At 46.7% G+C, this 22032-nt stretch overlaps 1 protein-coding gene across 4 annotated transcripts in view; it reads left to right on the top strand.

Annotated features, from left to right (window-relative positions):
• M6 (neuronal membrane glycoprotein M6) overlaps window positions 1-22032 on the top strand; it is a 311681-nt gene that overhangs the window by 102566 nt on the left and 187083 nt on the right. For all 4 annotated transcript variants that reach the window (XM_069301405.1, XM_069301404.1, XM_045761573.2 and 1 more), the window contains one exon: window positions 1797-3891. In XM_069301405.1, the coding sequence (XP_069157506.1) occupies window positions 2238-3891 (1654 nt within the window). In that variant the 5' untranslated portion in view covers window positions 1797-2237. The remainder of the gene's footprint in view (window positions 1-1796; window positions 3892-22032) is intronic.

The following is a 22032-nucleotide window of genomic DNA, read 5'->3' as shown; positions in this document are numbered from 1 at the left end:
TACTCCTGGGAGCCGTTTTGAGCTGTGATTTACTCCTGGGAGCCGTTTTGAGCTGTGATTTACTCCTGGGAGCCGGTTTGAGCTTTGATTTACTCCTGGGAGCCATTTTGAGCTGTGATTTACTCCTGGGTAGCCGTTTTGAGCTGGGATTTACTCCTGGGAGCCGTTTTGAGCTGTGATTTACTCCTGGGAGCCATTTTGAGCTGTGATTTACTCCTGGGTAGCCGTTTTGAGCTGTGATTTACTCCTGGGAGCCGTTTTGAGCTGTGATTTACTCCTGGGAGCCCAGCGAGAGACACATTTATGCCTAATATTACCGTTGCTGGGATTGAACCTGCCTAGCTCTAGTATCCCAGCTGGACGTCAGTCTCAGCTAACTTGAGTTGTCTCACGTATCGCAACAATGTTTATGTAATCCAGTATGAAGGGACTTTTAAGGTTACTTTGCCGTCTTGATTGAAGTAAGCGTAGCGGGTAAGGACACATTGGCGGTGGACGGGTCCGGGTAGACTCGCGGGTTAGTTAACACGCGGGTTAATTGTCCTATGCTGCATTAATCCAACCTTTTAACACGTACGAACGCTAGCAATCAACCTAACCCACCAAATCCTTGGCATAGAAAACGTGGCTATTTCGTTAATTTTCTTAATATATTCCATTAGTAACGTTAATTGCGAGAACGTAAACAAAACAATACGCGAGCTATTAGTTTTGAGAAAACGGGGTTGACTTAAGAGTATATTATTGTCTTCTCGATCCTTCATATAGACATGTTACGGTAAGGCAGCGTCTGGGATGCTTTCGGACGCAGGTTCGAATCCTCGTGACGCCCCTTGTGGATTTGTTCATGTTACGGTAAGATATTTTTAACCGGTGGTGGTGGTGGTGGTGGTGGTGGTGGTGGTTGTGGTGGTTGTGGTGGTGGTGGTGGTGGTGGTGGTTGTGGTGGTGGTGGTGGGGGTTCATGGTGTTTATGCGAGTCTGTCCTCCAGTAATGGTAGTGCTCGTACTCATTGATGGCTACAGAAAACGTACACAAATGGAGTGTTGTAAAATGTTCACGTTTTGACCTAATTCAATTAGCCAAAATGACATTATAGAAAATGGAAAAAGTGGCTAAAGAACCTAGGCTTAATATATGTTATCTTAGGCCTGATATATGCTATCTTAGGCCTGATATATGCTATCTTAGGCCTGATATATGCTATCTTAGGCCTAATATATTATATATATGTGCTATACTAGACCTAGGAATGATTAAGTTTTGCTTTTTTTTCGTGTTCTCCACAAAATTCAACATTACAAAAGAGGTGAACTTTTTTTTTTTTTTTGGGGGGGGGCATCCAACAGTTATTTTTTTGCACGTTCCACCAAATTGTTGGTGTAAGTACTGACATTTCAAGAGGCTGGGCTCCTGATGATTGATGAAGATTAAGCCACCCAAGAGGTGGCACGGGCATGAATAGCCCGTAATCAGGGGCCAGATTCACGAAGCAGTTACGCAAGTACTTACGAACGTGTGCATCTTTCCTCAATCTTTGACGGCTTTGTTTACAATTATTAAACAGTTAATAAAATCCGAAGCACCAGGAGGCTGTTTATAACAATAACAACAGTTGGTTGGGAAGTTTTCATGCTTGTATACCGTTTAATAAATGTAAACAAAGCCGTCAAAGATTGAGGAAAGATGTACACGTTCGTAAGTACTTGCGTAACTGCTTCGTGAATCTGGCCCCCTGGGCTTCTGTACACACAGTATAGACAGCGACTATAATGACTTCGTTTTTCTTTTCCAGGAGAGTGAAGGGCTGCCATCACTCCTGGGGGCATGTGTGGTGACGGCCTGAAGCTGGAAGCCTCCTGTGGGTGAACAGGTGGTGAGTGTGGGCCCCAGCAGGTGTGTGTGGACCCCAGCAGGTGTGTGAACCACAGCAGGCGTGTGTGGGCCCCAGCAGGTGTGTGTGTGGGCCCCAGCAGGTGTGTGAACCACCGCAGGCGTGTGTGGGCCCCAGTAGGTGTGTGGGCCACAGCAGGCGTGTGTGTAGGCCCCAGTAGGTGTGTGGGACCCAGCAGGTGTGTGGGCCCCCAGCAGGTGTGTCGGCCCCAGCAGGTGTGTCGGCCCCAGCAGGCGTGTGTCGGCTCCAGCAGGCGTTTGTGGACCCCCCATCAGGTGTGTGGGCCCCAACAGGTGTGTGTGGGCCCCCAGCAGGTGTGTGCGGCCCTGAGAGGGTGTGTGGATGCGAGGCGCGGATAGATACAGCCCAGAGGAACCGAGGAGAGCCTATGGTGGCAGGGAGACGGGCTCCTACAAGAGCATCAGGATGCGCACGGACTGGGGCATATATGAGGACCCAGGACACGTGCGCGGCGGCATCTACAGCGTCAGCGACGTGGCGGGCGTCGGCGTCTACCACGACGGAGGCGACGACGCCGGGGACGACCTGAGGGACGACCGGGGGGGCGAGGAGAAGGTGTACGGCTTCAGCCCCCCCAGCGCCCCCCGCCTCTCCACAGGGAAGTGGTCCAGTACACACAGCCTGGCGCCCGCCGCCTCGCCCGGCCGCAGTGTCCACAGCGCCACGGCAGGGGGCCACCGCGCGTCCCTGGGGGAGAGCCACAGACCCGCCCACGCCCCTACAGCAGCAGCAGCAGCTGCAGCACCCTACTCCAGGGACTCCCTCAAGCGACGCGACTACTCCCGCCAGCACCACCAGGCGCGCAACGCCCCCGTCGACGCCCTCTATAGAAGCGTCGAGAAGCGCGCCGTCAACGGCAGGGCGACACAGCAGGGTAGAGGCTACTCCGCCTCCAGTAGAGGAGACTACGGCTCTCCAGCCTCTAACTACAGGAGCCTACGGGGCTACCCGCCCGCTGCCGACGACTACGACGACCGGGAGCCCAGGAGCTTCGACAACTGCGTGCTGAGCAACGGCTACAGCGGCAGGTCGTCGGAGTACACGACGCGGGGGCAGAACAGCTTGAAACGCAGCAATAACAAGGGTTACTTCACCTCCAGCGAGCTGTACAACAACCGGCGGTCGTACCCGCCGCCCGAGGCCAACCACAACAGACCCACCGTCACCAAGGGCATCCTCACCAACACCGGCAAGTACGGCGGCAGCGCCAGAACGACTGCGCTCTCCAGCTACGCGGCGACGGACGGTCGCAACAACCAGTCGCCGTACAGCGGCCACAACAACGACGAGGGCAAGAACAACCTCTCAGGTGCGGACACCTACGACAAGCGGGCCGGATCTTACGCCAGCAGACCGGCTGTCACCAGCAAAAGCAGCCAGACGGAGCTCTCCATAGCCAGCGACCTGCAGCTGGCCAGCAGCGGCAAGACCTCTTCCTCCCTGCAGGTGCCGGAGGGCGCCAGCAGCGGCAGCAGCAGGCGCAGCAGCAACAGCACTCAGCAGGTAGGCTTGACCACCGGAGCAGACAGCAGCAGCAGCCAGCAGGACGGGAAGGAGGAGCGGTATGAGGCAGGAGGAGGAGGAGGAGGCCGCAGGGAGGCCGGCAGCCTGAGGAAGGACCGCAGGAAGAACACCAAGGACGAGCAGAACCAAACGGACGAGGAGATGAGTCAGTGGGGCGTGCAGTGGGGGCCCGCGGTGGGGGCCCAGTACCACAACCACGAGGACCCGCACCAGCGGGCCCCGCCCCTCCCACGCCCACCCATGCCCCCGCAGCACTACCCGGGCCACGACAGCCACCCGCAGGCCGCCCACCCCTCGCCCACACCACCCGAACAACGGCACTACGCCCAGCAACAACACAACCACGCCCACCACAACCACGGCCACCACAACCACGTCCACCACACCCACCACGCCAGGCAGCAGTCTTCAGGAAGCAGCCAGACGCTGGTCAGAGCAGACACCTCGGACGGTAAGTACACCCTCCTCTATTCCACTTCCTAGCCACGTGGCAGCTAGACTTATCTAGAAACCTAACTCACCCCCCCCCCCCCCTTCCCCCATCACACACACACACGGCGTATTTGACGCGTTAACGTAACTCACTGCTAACGTAACTCAAATTAACGATGTGGTTACGGTGTGTGTTTGGTGGGTCCTTGTTATAACTGTCCCCCACGTGTATACTGTAGACACAAGCGGCCAAGCCTCGAGGCGGCCCAATATAAGCAGGTAAGATCAGGTAGTTAGGAGCAGGTAGGCTAGACTTATACCTTGAGGCATAACTACATGAAAAGCTCGGCTGACTGTGGCCAGTACTGTGCTACGGGCTCACCATAGCCCGTGCTACATGGACACTTCGTTCTGAGTAGCTAAATCTGAAACAACAACAACAACAACCCAGTACTGGCCACAGTACCTGCCACAGGTAAACATACCTTTATGTGTTTCGCTGTGTAAGGGCCGGAACCCGTTGGGCCACAATGCCTAAGTTAAGGCGTTGGTTCCATCTTGAATCGTCGTTCAACTGACGTTGTCCCTGGGAGTGCGTTGTTCACGACGTAGGCCTCTCCAAGGCCTCTCTCCACCGTCCTCCAAATTATTATTATTACAAAAAATTGGATACATAAAGGACAAAAAAAATGATTAATTAAGGAGAAAAAGATCGTATTTGATTAAATCTTTCCGATATGCAGTCACTTGATATTTTTTTTTTTTGGGGGGGGGGGGGGGAGAAGCTGTATATTTGTTCTATGGAAATCTTGCAAGATGCATAATTTATTCATTGTATCTTGGGAGAAGCTGTATAATTTACTCATCTTGGGAAAAGCTGAATAATTTACTCATCTTGGGAGAAGCTGTATAATTTACTCATCTTGGGAGAAGCTGTATAATTTACTCATCTTGGGAGAAGCTGTATAATTTACTCATCTTGGGAGAAGCTGTATAATTTACTCATCTTGGGAGAAGCTGTATAATTTACTCATCTTGGGAGAAGCTGTATTATTTACTCATCTTGGGAGAAGCTGAATAATTTACTTATCTTGGGAAAAGCTGTTTAATTTACTCATCTTGGGAGAAGCTGAATAATTTACTCATCTTGGGAGAAGCTGTATAATTTATACAGCTTTATAAATTACAGATTAATTTATAAATCTATAATTTCATTCAAATACGATTTAAAAATCTCTACTCCTAGTAGATCCTCGTATCAACCTACCCAGGCATTGCGTCCTGGAGAGGCTACTCCAGACCGATAACCAGAGCACAACTCCTTAGTCTCCAGAGACTGATGGATGTCTGCTACAGGATCATTTTGAACGAAATATTTACACATTTCTTGAACTTTTGTTATAAGAACTGGAAGGGAAGAGACTTTTATGTAGCCAGTCCTTTACTGCTCGGCCCTCTGCACCTCTAATGCGGTTAAGTGCTTCTGTAATCGAGTGATTAAGATATGAAACAGCTTATCAGGAGATACTGTATATCTCGTCCGGTATACAGGAGATACTGTAATACTGTACCATACAGTATTGGTATAGTAAAAACGTTTAAAGTGAATTAGACAAGCACTTATTACCAGACCTGCGACAATCCGTGTTTATAACGCCATAGACTTTCATATATAGCCTAGTTTGCATATAATGGTCTGTAACTACTTGGAACCCCGTGTAATTGGAAACCTCCATGTAAATATATTAGCAAATCGTGTCCTGGGGGAACATAGGTTATTGAATAACCTAACCCGTTTTTGGCATAAGGCCTAAAACCTGAGAAAAATTAAAAAAGCGACCAGAAAAATAAATTAAAAAAATTGAAAGGTTCTAAATGGTTTACAATTTAAGGTGTCATGTATTAACGTGGAAAGCCTGGCAATGTTAACTTAACGTTGGTAAACTGTTGTTGTTGTTGGTGACTGTTTATGTTGACATGCGCGTTGCTGCACTGTCATCCTTCACTGTATGAGTTAGTGTCGATATGTGACCTATTAAATTTCTAAATTTTAAATTTTTGCCCCGAGGGGCGAGTTTATTGGGCAGCGCCACTCATCCTGTGAGTGGACACACCGCCATAGCAGCATGTACAACACTCCCCAATGGGAAGAAAACCCGCTGGGTTGTTCATCCTGTCACGAACTATTGGTCTATTGTCATTGCTGCTTGAGAACACGTCATTGTGTTCGTGTGTGTGTCTCTTGGAAGTGCAGCATCAACAACAACAACATATTCTCCAACACGAACTGTGAGTCAGTTGGTGGAGATTATTAGAGTTTTTTTGATTGTTGCCACCGAAGGCGGCTAGTTTATTGTGCACCCCATACTCATCCTGTGAGCGGTAGCGCAAAAGCATTACAGAGGGCACAAAAGGTGTTTATCAGACCTCATCTTAGATTATTACGTAAACAATTTCATCTATCCTTCACACCTTATAGTTACAATGTCAGCTAGTTACAGAGAAAGTGCTATTACAAGAGCTATATATTTACAGTAAGTATGAGGCGTCACCCTGTGGTACACCACTCCCAACATTTTGAGTCAACTTCATCTCCATTTAGGACTACATTTTGCCGTGTTTGTTCTAATCATCGTTTCGTCACTTATTGCATGTTTTTGCAAGTTCTGTGTCAGTCGTTAAAAAATGTTTTAGAGGAGTCCATTTACACCAAATCTTCTGAAAGTCTTTTGTATGAGTAGATTGCAAAAGATCTATCAAAATAGGGGGGTCTTCTTCAAAAGAAGAAGACCCCCCATTTAGCATAAGATCTAGAATGCTGTTAGCTCGGGGTGGACTCTGTCACATGCTGAGTGAGAAAGTTGTCTGTATTAGGTCAGGAAATTGCTCTCCTTTGATTTGTGGTGTTAAGATTCACCCAATCTGTTGCCGAGTGGCTTAAATCCCCCACTACAAAAGCTTGTGTTTCAACTGCTGTGTCCCCTCTGTAACCTGCTCCCTCTGTCAGTCCGAAACCACTTTAAGCTATTATATTGCATCATTAGTGTAAGGCTTTCCCAGTAGTGTAAGACACTTCCCCCCAGTAGTGTAAGACACTTCCCCCAGTAGTGTAAGACACTCCCCCAGTAGTGTAAGACACTCCCCCCAGTAGTGTAAGACACTCCCCCAGTAGTGTAAGACACTCCCCCAGTAGTGTAAGACACTCCCCCAGTAGTGTAAGACACCCCGCCAGTAGTGTAAGACACCCCGCCAGTAGTGTAAGACACTCCGCCCCAGTAGTGTAAGACACTCCGCCAGTAGTGTAAGACACTCCGCCCGTAGTGTAAGACACTTCCCCCCAGTACTGTAAGACACTTCCCCCAGTAGTGTAAGACACTCCACCAGTAGTGTAAGACACTCCCCCAGTAGTGTAAGACACTCCCCCAGTAGTGTAAGACACTCCCCCAGTAGTGTAAGACACTCCCCCAGTAGTGTAAGACACCCCGCCAGTAGTGTAAGACACCCCGCCAGTAGTGTAAGACATCCCGCCAGTATAAGACACCCCGCCAGTAGTGTAAGACACCCCGCCAGTATAAGACACCCCGCCAGTAGTGTAAGACACCCCGCCAGTAGTGTAAGACACCCCGCCAGTAGTGTAAGACACTCCCCCAGTAGTGTAAGACACCCCGCCAGTAGTGTAAGACACCCCGCCAGTATAAGACACCCCGCCAGTAGTGTAAGACACTCCGCCAGTAGTGTAAGACCCTTCCCCCCAGTAGAAGACATTCTGTGTTCCCGCTAAAAGGCAGTACACCCCCGCTCCCTGTACTAGGGGTGTCCGCTGGTAAAGATGGCGGCCAGCCCCACACTGCCACATTCATAACCCAGGATGGCCGTGACTCTGCTGTTGCCCCCGCGTCCTGGGAAGAGACTTATATAACAAACAATATCGTAAATATAAGTCGCTGGTGTTATATATTGTCGGCGCTGCACTTAAACGAGCCGGGACCTCGTAAGCTGGCGGTGGTTTATAGCGGCAGTGGCAACTGCCTTCAAATGTCCGCCGGTGGGCGCTGGCGATAACCTCTTACCTTCGAAATACGCGGGTTGAGTGGTCTTGCCAGAGTTAATACGCCTTATTGGGGGACACGGCCGCCATGTTGGGAAACACGGCCGCCACCATGTTGGGAAGCACGGCCGCCATGTTGGGAAACACGGGTGCCATGTTGGGAAACACGGCACCATGTCAGGGAGACGGGCGCCATGTTGGATAAACTAGAGACAATACATTTAGATCACTATAAACCAGAGGTGACAAAGGCGTCGGCCTGTAGTACCATTGGTCTTGGTTAATACCGGGTGAGAGAGGTGGAGCAGCCCTCGGTCATGATGGGCCCCTCACCCCCTCTCTGGTACTACCCCTTCTCTACACTCCTGTGTCTCACCATTAATTTAAATCAGTTTTTGCGTTGCTTCAACAAAAGCATTCTGACCATTTAATTAAGTGAAATCTTCGCATGGGGGCCGGGGGCGAATGCTTCCTTTCATGCCTCGAGCAAATGCTGAATTAAATAATGATAATGATAATGGTACTGATAATGATTGGTAAATATAAGGATGATAATAAGGGTAATATTATAAATGAAGCCGTTGAAACGGACACTGGTAAGGGTAATATTGTAAATGAAGCCGTTGAAACAGACACTGGTAAGGGTAATATTGTAAATGAAGCCGTTGCAACAGACACTGGCAACAGAGGCAGTGTCTGCACAATATATTTCAACCTCTTCTTTTCTTCTGGGGGCAGTAATAGTCAGCATAAACTTTTTAACACTGCGAGCTCCAGGAACGTGGTTTTTCTCAGAGTCTAATGCTCCCCCCATCCAGGTCAGCTCTTGTTTATTTTGTTTAGTCTTCGTGTACTGATGCTTGCACGCACGCACGCTCGCACAGACGAAGCTGGGAAAAGTTCAGAGGTATGCCATTAGGCTAGTCCCAGAACTAAGAGGCATGAGTTACGAGGAAAGGCTGCGTGAACTGTACCTCACGTCGCTGGAAGACAGAAGAGTTCGGGGAGACATGATCATCACATGCAAAATTTCCAGGAGAATTGACAGGGTGGACAAGGATGGATTATTTAACACGGGTGGTACACGCACAAGGTGACACAGGTGGAAGCTGAGTACCCAAATGAGCCACAGAGACATTATAAAGAACATTTTCAGTGTCAGAGTAGTTAGTAAATGGAATGCACTAGGAAGTGATGTGGTGGAGGCTGACTCCATACACAGTTTCAAATGTAGATATGATAGAGCACAATAGGCTCAGGAATCTGTACACCAGTTGATTGACGGTTGAGAGGCGGGACCAAAGAGCCAGAGCTCAACCCCCGCAAGCACAATTAGGTGAGTACAATTAGGTGAGTACACACACACACACACACACACACACACACACACACACACACACACACACACACACACACACACACACACACACACACACACACACACACACACACACACAGTACCTTTGATGTTCAAGGCCGTAGCAGTGGAGGACTGTGCGAAACAGCAACCAACGACAATACTGGAGCTGCCAGTTTCCTCTCACTATACAACCATATACAGTATTGTAGTATTAATTATATTAATGGTTTTATGTTTTGTTTTCCCAGCTTCTGGCAGCGTTGCTCTACTTCTACCTTAGTTTTGTAAGATTAATATTGTTAAATGTGGTAAGATATACCAGTGAAATAAGGTTTTGATCTTTAACAATTGCATCCAGTACACATTGCTTTGAACTGCTCAGTGAGGAATCCGCTTGTGCAACCCGGCCACTCCACTAATACGTTTCATTTTGCACGCTATGGTCCCAACGTGCAAATTACAAACTGCTCTGAAAAGTAGCAGCTTCCAAATATCCACGTTTTCCGCGAATCAAAAGGTTGGGTTAGGTGGGAGGTGTTGGGGTTCACACGTGTCCGGTTAGGTTAGGACGTTGGTTTTTATACGTTGTGGCACATCAAGAGAACGGGAACTGTGTAGCCAGCCAACGCACCCCCACCACCCGTCCCTACACCACCATTGACCAGGAGTCATAACAACGGCTATCAGTGTCGTTAGAGGGCGAGTGGTTATGCAGTTAGTGCCAGCCATACTCAGCTGGTGTACCTGCTGTGCGGCTGGAGTGTCAAATTTTGTCAATAAAGATGTTAATAGTAAAATAAAGGACAGCTAGGAGGGATAGGATACATATAAAAGCGGCCAAAGGATATAACTCTAACCATACGGAAGGGGTTTATGGCATTAGAGGACCGCATGTACGCGGAGCAAGAGAAGCCCATTAGCAAATTAGAAATTCGGGAAACCATGGATAAGCTGGTGAGAGGCAATACAAGAATGCTAGAAGAGGTGAAGGATGAAGGGGAGAAGATATACAGGCACTGAGGGAAGAGGTAGGTTCTCTAGGAAGCCAGCTTCAAGAATTACAAGAGATGGTAGACCAAAAAAGATGAGGTTATTGAGGGACTAAAGGTAAAACTTGACAGGAGTGACAAACTCCGCATTGCAACCTTGAATCAAGCAAAAATGAAGGAAATAAATTGCAAAAGAGAGGCAAGTGTGGCTAGGTTACACAACAGAATAGACACGGTGGAAGAGAAAAGGAAGACAACAGAAGAAGTTAACAGAGGAAAGAATTAAACATTAGAGAATGTAAACAAGATTTGGGGAGTAAGACCAGATGAAACCTTTGCTGAGGCAGTAAAAGGGTTCAGACGGAAAGAAGATAACTAAGGAAACAGTGTTAGAGGCTGTGAAACTACCCAAGTTTTGTTGGGTAGAGCTGTAAAAACTACCCAATGTACAAGGCAGGAGAGGGAGAGATCAGTAGTAATATTCAACTTACCAGAGCCTGACGGTGACACGTGGTTAATATGGAGAGAGGTAGAACGAAATGAAATAACATAATTTTACAAAAAATTCAGGTCAAAAAATGCAACAAAGGAAATGGAGAATTTCTACAGGCTAGGTAGGTTTCGGAGAGGAAGAAATCGACCAGTGAAAGCTATTTTGGTGAATAGGAACTCAGTTAAGTATAATTCATAATTAACTGTGTCGGGGGGACAGGAATCCAGGGTGTATTCATACACGTTAGGCTTTTATCGAGAAAAACGTTATAGAGGAAATGCAATATTCCCTGGAGGGTATCAAGTATTAAGGAGAGATAGGGTGCGCAGAGAGGGAGATGGTGTAGCTCTGTTACTATAGCTACTCTGCAACTTTGAAGAAGTAAAACTAGCAGAGGGAGCTGACCAACAAATGTATATACTAGGAATACAAGAGTGGGAGCCGTGAAGATAGTGATACCAGTTATGTTATAAACCCCTACTAAATAATAGAAGGCCTAGGGATGAATATGACACTTGAAATGAGCATTGTTTAAAGGTGATGGAAAAAGCATAGTCGCATCTAGTTCCCCAAAGATGTTTTGTCACGTCTTTTACCATGACTACAATGCCATCCAGTATTTCCTCCGGCCTTTCATCTTCCAACCTTGGTCTCCACGCTGGTTCTAATGTAAAGACCTCCTGAAATCTTTTGTAGAGTTCCTTGCATATCTCATTATCATTCTTTGAGAGATCTCCCCCTTTGTTTCCTTAATCTGAGTACATGGACCCCGCACGCTCGTTTTTCTCCTTATATGGCTATAAAACAGCTTTGGACGTTCCTTAGCTTTGGCAGCAATGTCATTTTCAGATTGCCTGTCAGCTTCTCTCCTAATTTGGGCATGTTCATTACCTTGTTATCTTTAATGCCTGTCTATTGTTCTCCGTTCACAGTTCTCTGTACTTTTTCGAGATTAATTGTTGTCCTTTCATAAACTTTCCTGAATCGCCGATTGAACCCGGGGTTCACCTGCCTCCATCTTGAGTGGTAGCAACTGTTCCGTTGCCTCGGCACATTTCCCAGCAATGAATTCCATCATCTCATTTGCTGTCTTCCCTTCCATGTCTCTTTCCCATTGGATTTCCAGCAGAATGTCCCTCATTCTGTTGTAGTTAACCGATTTCTTTGTGTAACCAATTCCTCCCGCTCCGCTATGTATGCAAGTATGACACTGCAGCGGTCGCTACCTCCTAGAGGTAGCCACCGTTTTCTCTCTGTTTTTGCCCAGCATAGAATCTGCACCTTGTGAAGCATAAACCCAAAATTTAAAAAAGTACAAAGGTTTGCAACAAGATTTTTGCCAGAGGTAAGAGGGTAAGCTACGAACATAGCTTATAGCTTAATGAATCTAAGTCTCATAACCCTAGAAGATAGAAGGAACAGAGGGAATATGATCACAACATACAAGATACCGAGGGGGAATAAATAAGGTGGACAAGGACTGCCTCTTCAGATTGAGAGAAAGCAGGACACAGGTGGAAGAAGTACTCGTATGTTGACCAGACCACACACTAGAAGGTGAAGGGACGACGACGTTTCGGTCCGTCCTGGACCATTCTCAAGTCGATTGTCCTACGTGGAAGTGGAATGTTCTACCAGAGGAAGCTGTGAAAGCCACCTCCATCCACAACTTTAAGGCCAGATTCGGCAAAGAATTTGAAAGTCAGAGTAGGTAAGTTGTAACAGGTACAACAAGGTTCAAGTTCAAGCAAGTTTATGGAGACAAGAAAATACATTTCAAAGGGATAGAGTAACTTAGGCTATTTCTACTCTCCAATTACAATGTTACAACCACCATTTGGTCACCATTTGATCCGGGAGACATCTCCCGTCACGCAGGGTGCAGTCGCACCTCCACAGATCTCCAGTATCAGCTCTTGATACTGGTAATGGCTCAAAAGGGCCACCACTTACGGGCTATTCATGCCCGTGCCACCTTTTGGGTGGCTTAATCTTCATCAATCAAGGTTACAACACAATTAGCAGTTGAAATATAAAGACGTCTCTTCCCCGTAGACACTTACAGGTAAGTACGACTCCAGCCGCTTAAAGTCTAGATGACAACTTTGAGGAAAATAATGATGTGAGGTTGTTATGGATATCAGTATAATGACGGGAACTTGTTAAGATGGCGGTGGGAGATTAATGATGCGAGAGATGGAGAGGATAGTGAGATATAATGAGCAGAAGGGCTTCAGGGAAAGAGGAAGGAATAATGATCAAAGTTTGTTGAAGGGGGAATATAATGACCAAAGAGTTTGTTAAGGGGAGCAATAGTGACCAGTGTGTGTTAAGGTGGGGGAGGGGGGGGATAGTAGGCAAAGAGTTAAGTCGGTGGGGAGGAGTTAGGGAAGGGGGGGGGGGGCAGAAAACCTATAAGCTTGGGAAGAGTTAAGAGGGCAAGAAGGGAAAAGCTTAGTGGCTCGACCACTCTGTATTTTTTGTGTATTAGTCTCACTGTTGGGTGCATGATGGGCGTATGTTGTGAATTGGGTGCATGTGTGTGTGTGTATGTTGCGTACATGTGTGCATACTGTGGTTCTCGACATGCGGCATGAGTGCATGAAGTGTGTGTGTGGGGCCTGGGTAAGAATGGTGAGTAAACCGTACTCAAGGGTGTTTATTCACCCTTGTTATTCACACGTTTATTGCTTGTGATGTGTGTCTATGTATGTATTAACACGATGTACTGAACGGGGTGAGAATAGCTTGAGCTACCTCATCCCTTTGTGTGCATTTTACCTCAATAAACTTATTTCAATTTCAATTCACACTTTAACACAAGTGATGTTTGTTTACGATACCAGTGAGGCAACCACCCTAGTCTCAACCATATATGTATATGTGTGTTTGTGTGTGCAGGGGACTTCCTGTTAGCAACCCCAATGTCGGCAACTGGCACGCGTCTCACACACCACATGCTTCCCGAATTGCTGTGGCCCTCCGCCTTGCTGCCCCAATCCACACCAAATATAGGTGTATTTGCGGGGAGGCGGTGACTGACAGTACGGCCACCATGGTCTACTCTGCCAAAGCACAGGGGGATGGCACTCGAGGCACTGTGAAGTTAACGACATCATCAAGAGGAGCCTCGCCGTAGCTGGATGCCCAGCTGAGAGAGAGCCCCGTTACCTTACGCCCCGTATCCCTGCTGCTCTTATTGGTCACCCAGATGGTATCACAGTGAACCCCTGGAACAACGGCAAGCAGTTGGTATGGGACTACATGTGTGTATCAGCCCCTGGTTAACCCCTACAATGACTAAAGTGTTGCACAACCGGGTGGCGCTGCCACCCACAGGGAATCAGCCAAGTCCCGTAAGTACAGAGAACTGGATCACCACTACAATTTTGCACCCATTGCTTCTGAGACACTCGGTGCCTGGAACCCTAGTGAGTTACCAGCTTCCTTTTCCAGCGCCTCAGCGTGGCGATACAGAGGGGAAATGCACTTGCATTCAGGGTTCCTGCCCGCCATCTGAGGAGCTGGAGGAACTCGACAACTTATGAAAATCATCTTTGTGCCCTATATGTAACTCCTTTTTTCTAACAAAATAATATATATATATATATATATATATATATATATATATATATATATATATATATATATATATATATGTCGTACCTAATAGCCAGAACTCACTTTTCAGCCTACAATGCAAGGCCCGATTTGCCTAATAAGCCAAGTTTTCATGAATTAATATATTTTCTCTAAATTTTTTCTTATGAAATGATAAAGCAACCCATTTCATTATGTAAGAGGTCAATTTTTTTTTATTGAAGTTAAAATTAACGTAGATATATAACCGAACCTAACCAACCCTACCTAACCTAACCTAACCTATCTTTATAGGTTAGGTTAGGTTAGGTAGCCGAAAAAGTTAGGTTAGGTTAGGTTAGGTAGGTTAGGTAGTCGAAAAACAATTAATTCATGAAAACTTGGCTTACCAGGCAAATCGGGCCTTACATAGTAGGCTGAGAAGTGCGTTCTGGCTACTAGGTACGACATATATATATATATATATATATATATATATATATATATATATATATATATATATATATATATATATATATATATATATATATATATATATATCCGGTTGAGCAGGGCTGGTGGTGGAGGTGGTGGCATGTTGATCACGTTGAGGTGTGCACGGTTCAGTTGATGGAGTTAGTGCAGGGAGCAACATGCCAGTTGCATATGGCTCAATGTTATCTGTCGCCTGCAAAAATCACAGTAAAGAAGAAGATAGCCAGTGATAATATTTGAATTTTTTTTAATACAGCAAGCTGCTATAAGCGTAGTTTTGGAAGCCTGAGAGCGTATACTATACAAGTATACTAGCATACTGTACAAGTATACTAGCATACTATGCAAGTATCGCCTATTCAGGAACTGCGTATTAAGGTCAGCCCGTTCTCTTGACTTCAAAACAAATGTAGTACAACCCTTTTTTAGCGTGTATTAGGCCTAGGAAGGGTAGGTTAAGTTTTTTTTAGCTTAATTTTCAGCAACATCAGTTATAAAACTTTTCCGGTTTGTCCAGCTTAAATAGTAACGATTTCTACTTTCAAATTGCTTTTTACGCCAATGTACTGTATGTACAGTGTTCCTTTATCGTTACTGTAAGTACTACCTAAACAAGAGGATGTTTGTCTAATTATATCATTCTGTATTTGATTTAAATAGATCACGCAGTGTTTAATTTCAATAGATCACGCTGTATGTGATCTAAATAGATCACGCAGAGTTTAATCTCAATAGATCACGCTGTATGTGATCTAAATAGATCACGCTGTATGTGATCTAAATAGATCACGCTGTATGTGATCTAAATAGATCACGCAGAGTTTAATCTCAATAGATCACGCTGTATGTGATCTAAATAGATCACGCTGTATGTGATCTAAATAGATCATGCTAAGTTTAATCTCCATAGATCACGCTGCACATTTTCCGAACGCGGCCGCCTCCACTGTTCTCAATAAAGCCAGATTTCCTGCTCGTTGCCGCATCCAACTTTGCCAACTTGTTTCCACCTCGCTGCCTCCCGCGCTGATGGCACCAATTTTTTCCCCGGTGGAATTTGGTGACAAGGAGAAAGTGAAGGATGACACAGCAGGATGAAGTCACCCCCTTTAGCGGGCGTCTCGCGCCGGCCGTTGGGAGACGGCCGCCGATTCAAAAATTCAAAATTAAATTCAAATTCAAAACTCCACTGATATTGAATTGGAGTGGAATTTTGTGTAACTCCTTTTAGGATAAGCGAGAATTGACTGTGAAAGTAAATTAGTTGTTTCATTTTATGCATTGTGTCGCTTAGTGTGATCAGATGGGGGGGATTAAATGAGGATTTTGTGGTATTGGGGAAAGCTGTTATAGATTTCTTGTTTGATATCTTAAGTTATTGGGTTATATCGTCATCTCTGTCTGTCTCTCTCTGTTTCTCTCTCTCTCTCTCTCTCTCTCTCTCTCTCTCTCTCTCTCTCTCTCTCTCTCTCTCTCTCTCTCTCTCTCTCTCTCTCTCTCTCTCTCTCTCTCTCTCTCTCTCTCTCTCTCTTTACCCCCTTGAGTTTGAAAGGACAAATATTTGTAACACCTATTTCAATATGTTAGAAAACCTGTTGTTCATTAGCTAAATGTAATTATGCAGGAAACCTATTATATTTTGTGACACGAACCGCCCGAAAATTTGCTGCTCTCAAAGTTAAGAGTTTCTCATAGTTTGTCCTCGTGTTACTGTTTTTTGTGTGTAATTAAGAGTACAAAAAAAGGCACAACACGTACAATACAATTGTTGGGTAATTTCTGTACAGGACGGTGGAGTTGAGGGTGGGAAGTGGTGGGGAACTTTGAGAGCGGGGGTCGGCGGTTTGTGGTGAGCTAGGCTAGCAGTCCGCACGTGTTAGGCTAATTGGGAGGCGTGGGGGAGAGGTGGACACACACACACACACACATACACACACACACACACGCACACACACACACACACACACACACACACACACACACACACACACACACACACACACACACACACACACACACACACACACACACACACACTGCGTGAACTGCACCTTACGTCTCTGAAAGACAGAAGAGCTTGGGAAGACAAGTTCAAGTATGTTTATTGAGACAAGAAATACATCTCAAAGGGACAGAGTAGCTTAGGCTATTTCTACCCCCCCTCTCGGGGAGACATGATCACCACGTACAAAATTCTCTTGGGAATTAACAGGGTAGACAAGGATGGATTATTTAACACGGGTGGTACACACACAAGGGGATACAGGTGGAAGCTGAGTACCCAAATGAGACAGAGAGACGTTAGAAAGAACTTTTTCAACGTCAGAGTAGTTAGTAAATGGAATACACTAGGAAGTGATGTGGTGGAGGCTGACTCCATACACAGTTTCAAATGTAGATATCTTAGAGCCCAGTAGGCTCAGGAACCTGTACACCAGTTGATTGCCAGTTGAGAGGCGGGCCGAAAGAGCAGAGCTCAACCCCCGCAAACACAACTAGGTGAATACAACTAGGTAAATACACGCACACACGTACACGCACGGGCGTACGTGTACGTGTTTTTTGTTATGGTAGAGCTATGATAAACGGTTTGGACACATCAGGAAGCTTACCATTTCCATGGTAAGTTGGGATGCTTAGTAAGTCCTTCAGCAACCCCCTCCTCATCCTTCCCCACCACAACACTCTTATTATTATTATTATTATTATTATTATTATCATTATTATCCAACACCTGCGGCTATACAAGGAATCGACGCTTGAAATGTTTGATGAACTGTATAAATATTGTCTTCCATTACCCGTTCTCTCAGTCGGAAAAAAATAAAACGGGAACCAGTGGCGGCCATATTTGATGACGTCATCCCGTACGTAAACATACACTCCTATCTACAAGGATGGAACATTAACACGAACACGAGGACATCAACTCTGAAGTTTACAGCACGTTGTAAACTCAAAAGTTCTGTAAACATGAAGATCTCACGGGGAAAATAATACGTTTTTTTTATTTCTGGAAATAAAAGAAAGTATTTTTTGAGTCATTTCCCGCTCTCATTCAAGCTTACGAGGAATTAGAGGAATGAAGTGGCTGTGTGCCAGAGGATCCACTCCTCAGAAGCCGTGTGGTTGGTTGATGTCATATATATACTTATGTATAAGCGAAGTAGTGACTATAAGCAATAAGTCCTATATGTGCTGTCTTGTGCGAGACCGGGTTGGTGGTTGAGAGAGTACCAAGGTTTCGGTGGAACCCAATCAGCCAAAAGGTTTGCAACTAGGTCTTTAATTACTGCTGGGTGAACTGGGACAAACAGTTAAGATTTGGTGCTAAAGTTATTCAACATCCTTTCCCAGCAAGCATTAGAAATATTGCCGGAACAAAAGTAGACTTCTTCAAAAGCAATTAGATAAGTTCTTGCAAGAAGTGCAAGACCAACTAGGCTGTAGTGGATATGTGGCGGGCCGCTCTAAGCAACAGCCTGTTGGACCAAGTTATCACAAGTCGAGCCTTGATTCAGGCCGGGCTCGGGGAATAGAACTCTCGAAACTCTCCAGGTATATCAAGCCCAGGTCTTTCTCACTCTGATTCTTGAAGATTTTCATCTCCCAAATAGTACCTTGTATCTGGCCTCCTGCTCTCTAGACCTATCCTCGTTACTTTACATTTACTCGGGTTAAACGTCTAACAGCCATTTGTTAGACCATTCCTTTAGTTTGTTCAGGTCAATGACCTAAACTCCACGACTGACCATTCCCCGACCACACTCGTGGTTCCATTCGTGTACAGTTATTCATGAAATTCTGGCACATGGCACTTCGGCGGTTGGTCAGTGGGGGAGCGTAGTTAATAAGCACCAGGACTGACTAATCCTCATAGACGATGAACAAATCCACAAGGGCCGTGATGAGGGTTCGAACCTAGGCACGGGATCTATCTTGAGGTTATCTTGAGATGATTTCGGAGCTTTTTTAGTGTCCCCGCGGCCCGGTCCTCGACCAGGCCTGCACCCCCAGGAAGCAGCCCGTGACAGCTGACTAACACCCAGGTACCTATTTTACTGCTAAGTAACAGGGGCATAGGGTGAAAGAAACTCTGCCCATTGTTTCTCGCCGGCGCCTGGGATCGAACCCAGGACCATAGGATCACAAGACCAGCGTGCTGTCCGCTCGGCCGACCGGCTCCCCTGGGGATGTTCCCAGCTGCGCCTTAGTCAACTGTACCACGACATTAACCACGTCGTGGTACACTTGACTCAGGCGCAGCTGAGAGGGAAACATCCTGTGCGTAGGTTCGAACCCTCATCACGGTCCTTGTGGATTTATTCATTTGATATATCACGTTATTGTGATTTCTGTGTGTATATACTTATATACGATCTTTGGTACGGTTGTCACGGTACTGTGTACGTTTGGGGATGATCCTAGATGTCGTGGGTTCGAATCCTGGTGGGGTGGTTTAGAGTTCCTAGTGATACACTAGCTTCCAGTTCCTCATAAAGAGAGTTATTGTTATTGGAGGATAGACATAACCTAAGTTACTCTATGCTTTTGGGGTGTATTTTATCATCTTGATAAACTTACCTGAAATTGTTCTCCCGAGTGAGTTAATTCCCGCCAAACACACACCGAAACTACGACGTTGCTACATCGTTCGAACAAGGTTTAACACTTCCTAACCAGTTATAACAACCAATATAGCAAGTTGTAACAACGTTCTAATACGTCATAAACACGTTAAGCCAAGATGTAACCACTTTATTACAAGTTGTAACAAGCGGAAAATAGAGACAGTTTCGGTTTGTGTTTCCAGGGTTAGGTTTTATGTTCGCGTCAGTTCACCCATGCTGCAACCCGTCCTCAGACCTAGTTCATTCCATCCAGCAGTCGACCCCAAAGACACATTCGTCAATTTTAACATGCTGTTCATTCATATTAGGATTTTTTTCAAATATAAATTAATAATATAATATATTAGCATACTGTTCATATTTAGGCACTGGTTAGGTGTTTAGGATCTGTTGGCGATTATTTGTATTTGTAGTACGTGGGTGAAGCATTTATAGCGTTGTGGTTCGAACAAAATTCGTCAGTGAAGCACTTGTTCCGGATATGTTCGAACGTCAGCAGTTGTGAGTCAGCCCGTCCTCCAAACAAAGATCCAAAAGTGATCCCATGCACCCGTCAAACCCCCTGTTTATGAATGAAAAACGGTTTACACACGACTCACAACTGATTTCGTTTGAACACTTCCGGAACAAGTGCTTCACTGACGAGTTTTGTTCGAACCACATAGCAATAAATGCTTCACCCACGTACTACAAATACAAATAATCGCCAACCGAACCTAAACACCTAACCAAACCTAACCTATGCCTATATATACACAATATGCTAATATATTATAATAGTAATTTATATTTGAGAAAATTCCCGTTTTCACTGAACAGCATGTAAAAGTTTATGAATGCGTCTGTGGGGTCGACCGTTGGATGTAATGGACTTGAGTCGAGGACGGGTTGTGTGAGTCGTGTGTAAACCGCTTTTCATTCATAAACAGGAGATTTGGCGGGTGCATGGAATCACTTTTGGATCTTTGTTTGGAGGACGGGCTGGGTTTACAGCGTTGTGGTTCGAACAAGTCGTCAGCGAAGCACTTGTTCGAGAAGTGTTCGGACGTCATCAGTTGTGAGTCGTGTGTAAACCGTTTTTCATTCATAAACAGCTGGGGGTTTGGCGGGTGGATGGAATGGACTTTGGCCTTTGTTTATGAGGACAGGCTGTACTAGTAGGCAACGCTCAGCTGACGGCTCGGCTCTTTGCATCTTGTGTTTACACACTGAATCAAGAGCCAAGAGTTTATAATTAAAAGTCAGGAATGGAGTTGGCGGGATTGTTGACCTAGTGACGTGCGGGTGGCGTCATCCTTGCCAGCGTTGGCAACCCCGGCGTACGCGCTCTCTCACCAGTCTTAATTACCAATACCAACAACTTGACAATGATCATATCATCAGTATTAACAGCAAAATCAATACTTCAAATAATCCAAGTTACATCCAGAGACTATTTCAACATTTTTTAATTAATTGCAAAGGCGTAACACATAGGAGCTAGAAGGTTGGCAACGCTAGCTGACACAGTTGGCCGGGTCTCCACGATCGATTCCCGGCGGCCAGGCGATGGGGGGGGGGGGGTTCGGACCTTCCCCCCCCTCACACGAAGCCTTATGTCAGATGCGCCTCCGCCATCAGCGACTGCATGGCCCTCTATGTTTACTCCTCGAGTTACAGTGAGGTGTATTATCATCTAATGGCCCTGAGATTGCTGGTAGTTGACTACCAGTCGTTTGGTCACACTATTACAGGTGGTCGGGAGTTTGGCGACTGTCGTGGGGCGTTGGTGTGGTCCTGCGGGACCTCGTGGGGCGTTGGTCTGGTCTTGCGGGACCTCGTGGGGCGTTGGTCTGGTCTTGCAGGACCTCGTGGGGCGTTAGTCTGGTCTTGCGGGACCTCGTGGGGCGTTGGTCTGATCTTGCAGGACCTCGTGGGGCGTTGGTCTGGTCTTACCGGACCTCGTGAGGCGTTAGTCTGGTCTTGCGGGACCTCGTGGGGCGTTGGTCTGGTCTTGCGGGACCTCGTAGGGCGTTAGTCTGGTCTTGCGGGACCTCGTGGGGGCGTTGGTCTGGTCTTGCGGGACCTCGTGGGGGCGTTAGTCTGGTCTTGCGGGACCTCGTGGGGCGTTAGTCTGGTCTTGCGGGACCTCGTGGGGCGTTAGTCTGGTCTTGTAGGACCTCGTGGGGCGTTGGTCTGGTCTTGCGGGACCTCGTGAGGCGTTAGTCTGGTCTTGCGGGACCTCGTGGGGGCGTTGGTCTGGTCTTGCGGGACCTCGTGGGGGCGTTGGTCTGGTCTTGCGGGACCTCGTGGGGGCGTTGGTCTGGTCTTGCAGGACCTCGTGGGGCGTTGGTCTGGTCTTGCGGGACCTCGTGGGGCGTTGGTCTGGTCTTGCGGGACCTCGTGGGGGCGTTGGTCTGGTCTTGCAGGACCTCGTGGGGCGTTGGTCTGGTCTTGCAGGACCTCGTGGGGCGTTGGTCTGGTCTTGCGGGACCTCGTGGGGCGTTGGTCTGGTCTTGCGGGACCTCGTGGGGCGTTAGTCTGGTCTTGCGGGACCTCGTAGGGCGTTGGTCTGCTCTTGCAGGA

The sequence above is a fragment of the Procambarus clarkii genome, chromosome 45 (assembly GCF_040958095.1).
Source record: "Procambarus clarkii isolate CNS0578487 chromosome 45, FALCON_Pclarkii_2.0, whole genome shotgun sequence".
Lineage (NCBI taxonomy): Eukaryota > Metazoa > Arthropoda > Malacostraca > Decapoda > Cambaridae > Procambarus > Procambarus clarkii.
This window is presented reverse-complemented; position numbering and strand designations above follow the sequence as displayed.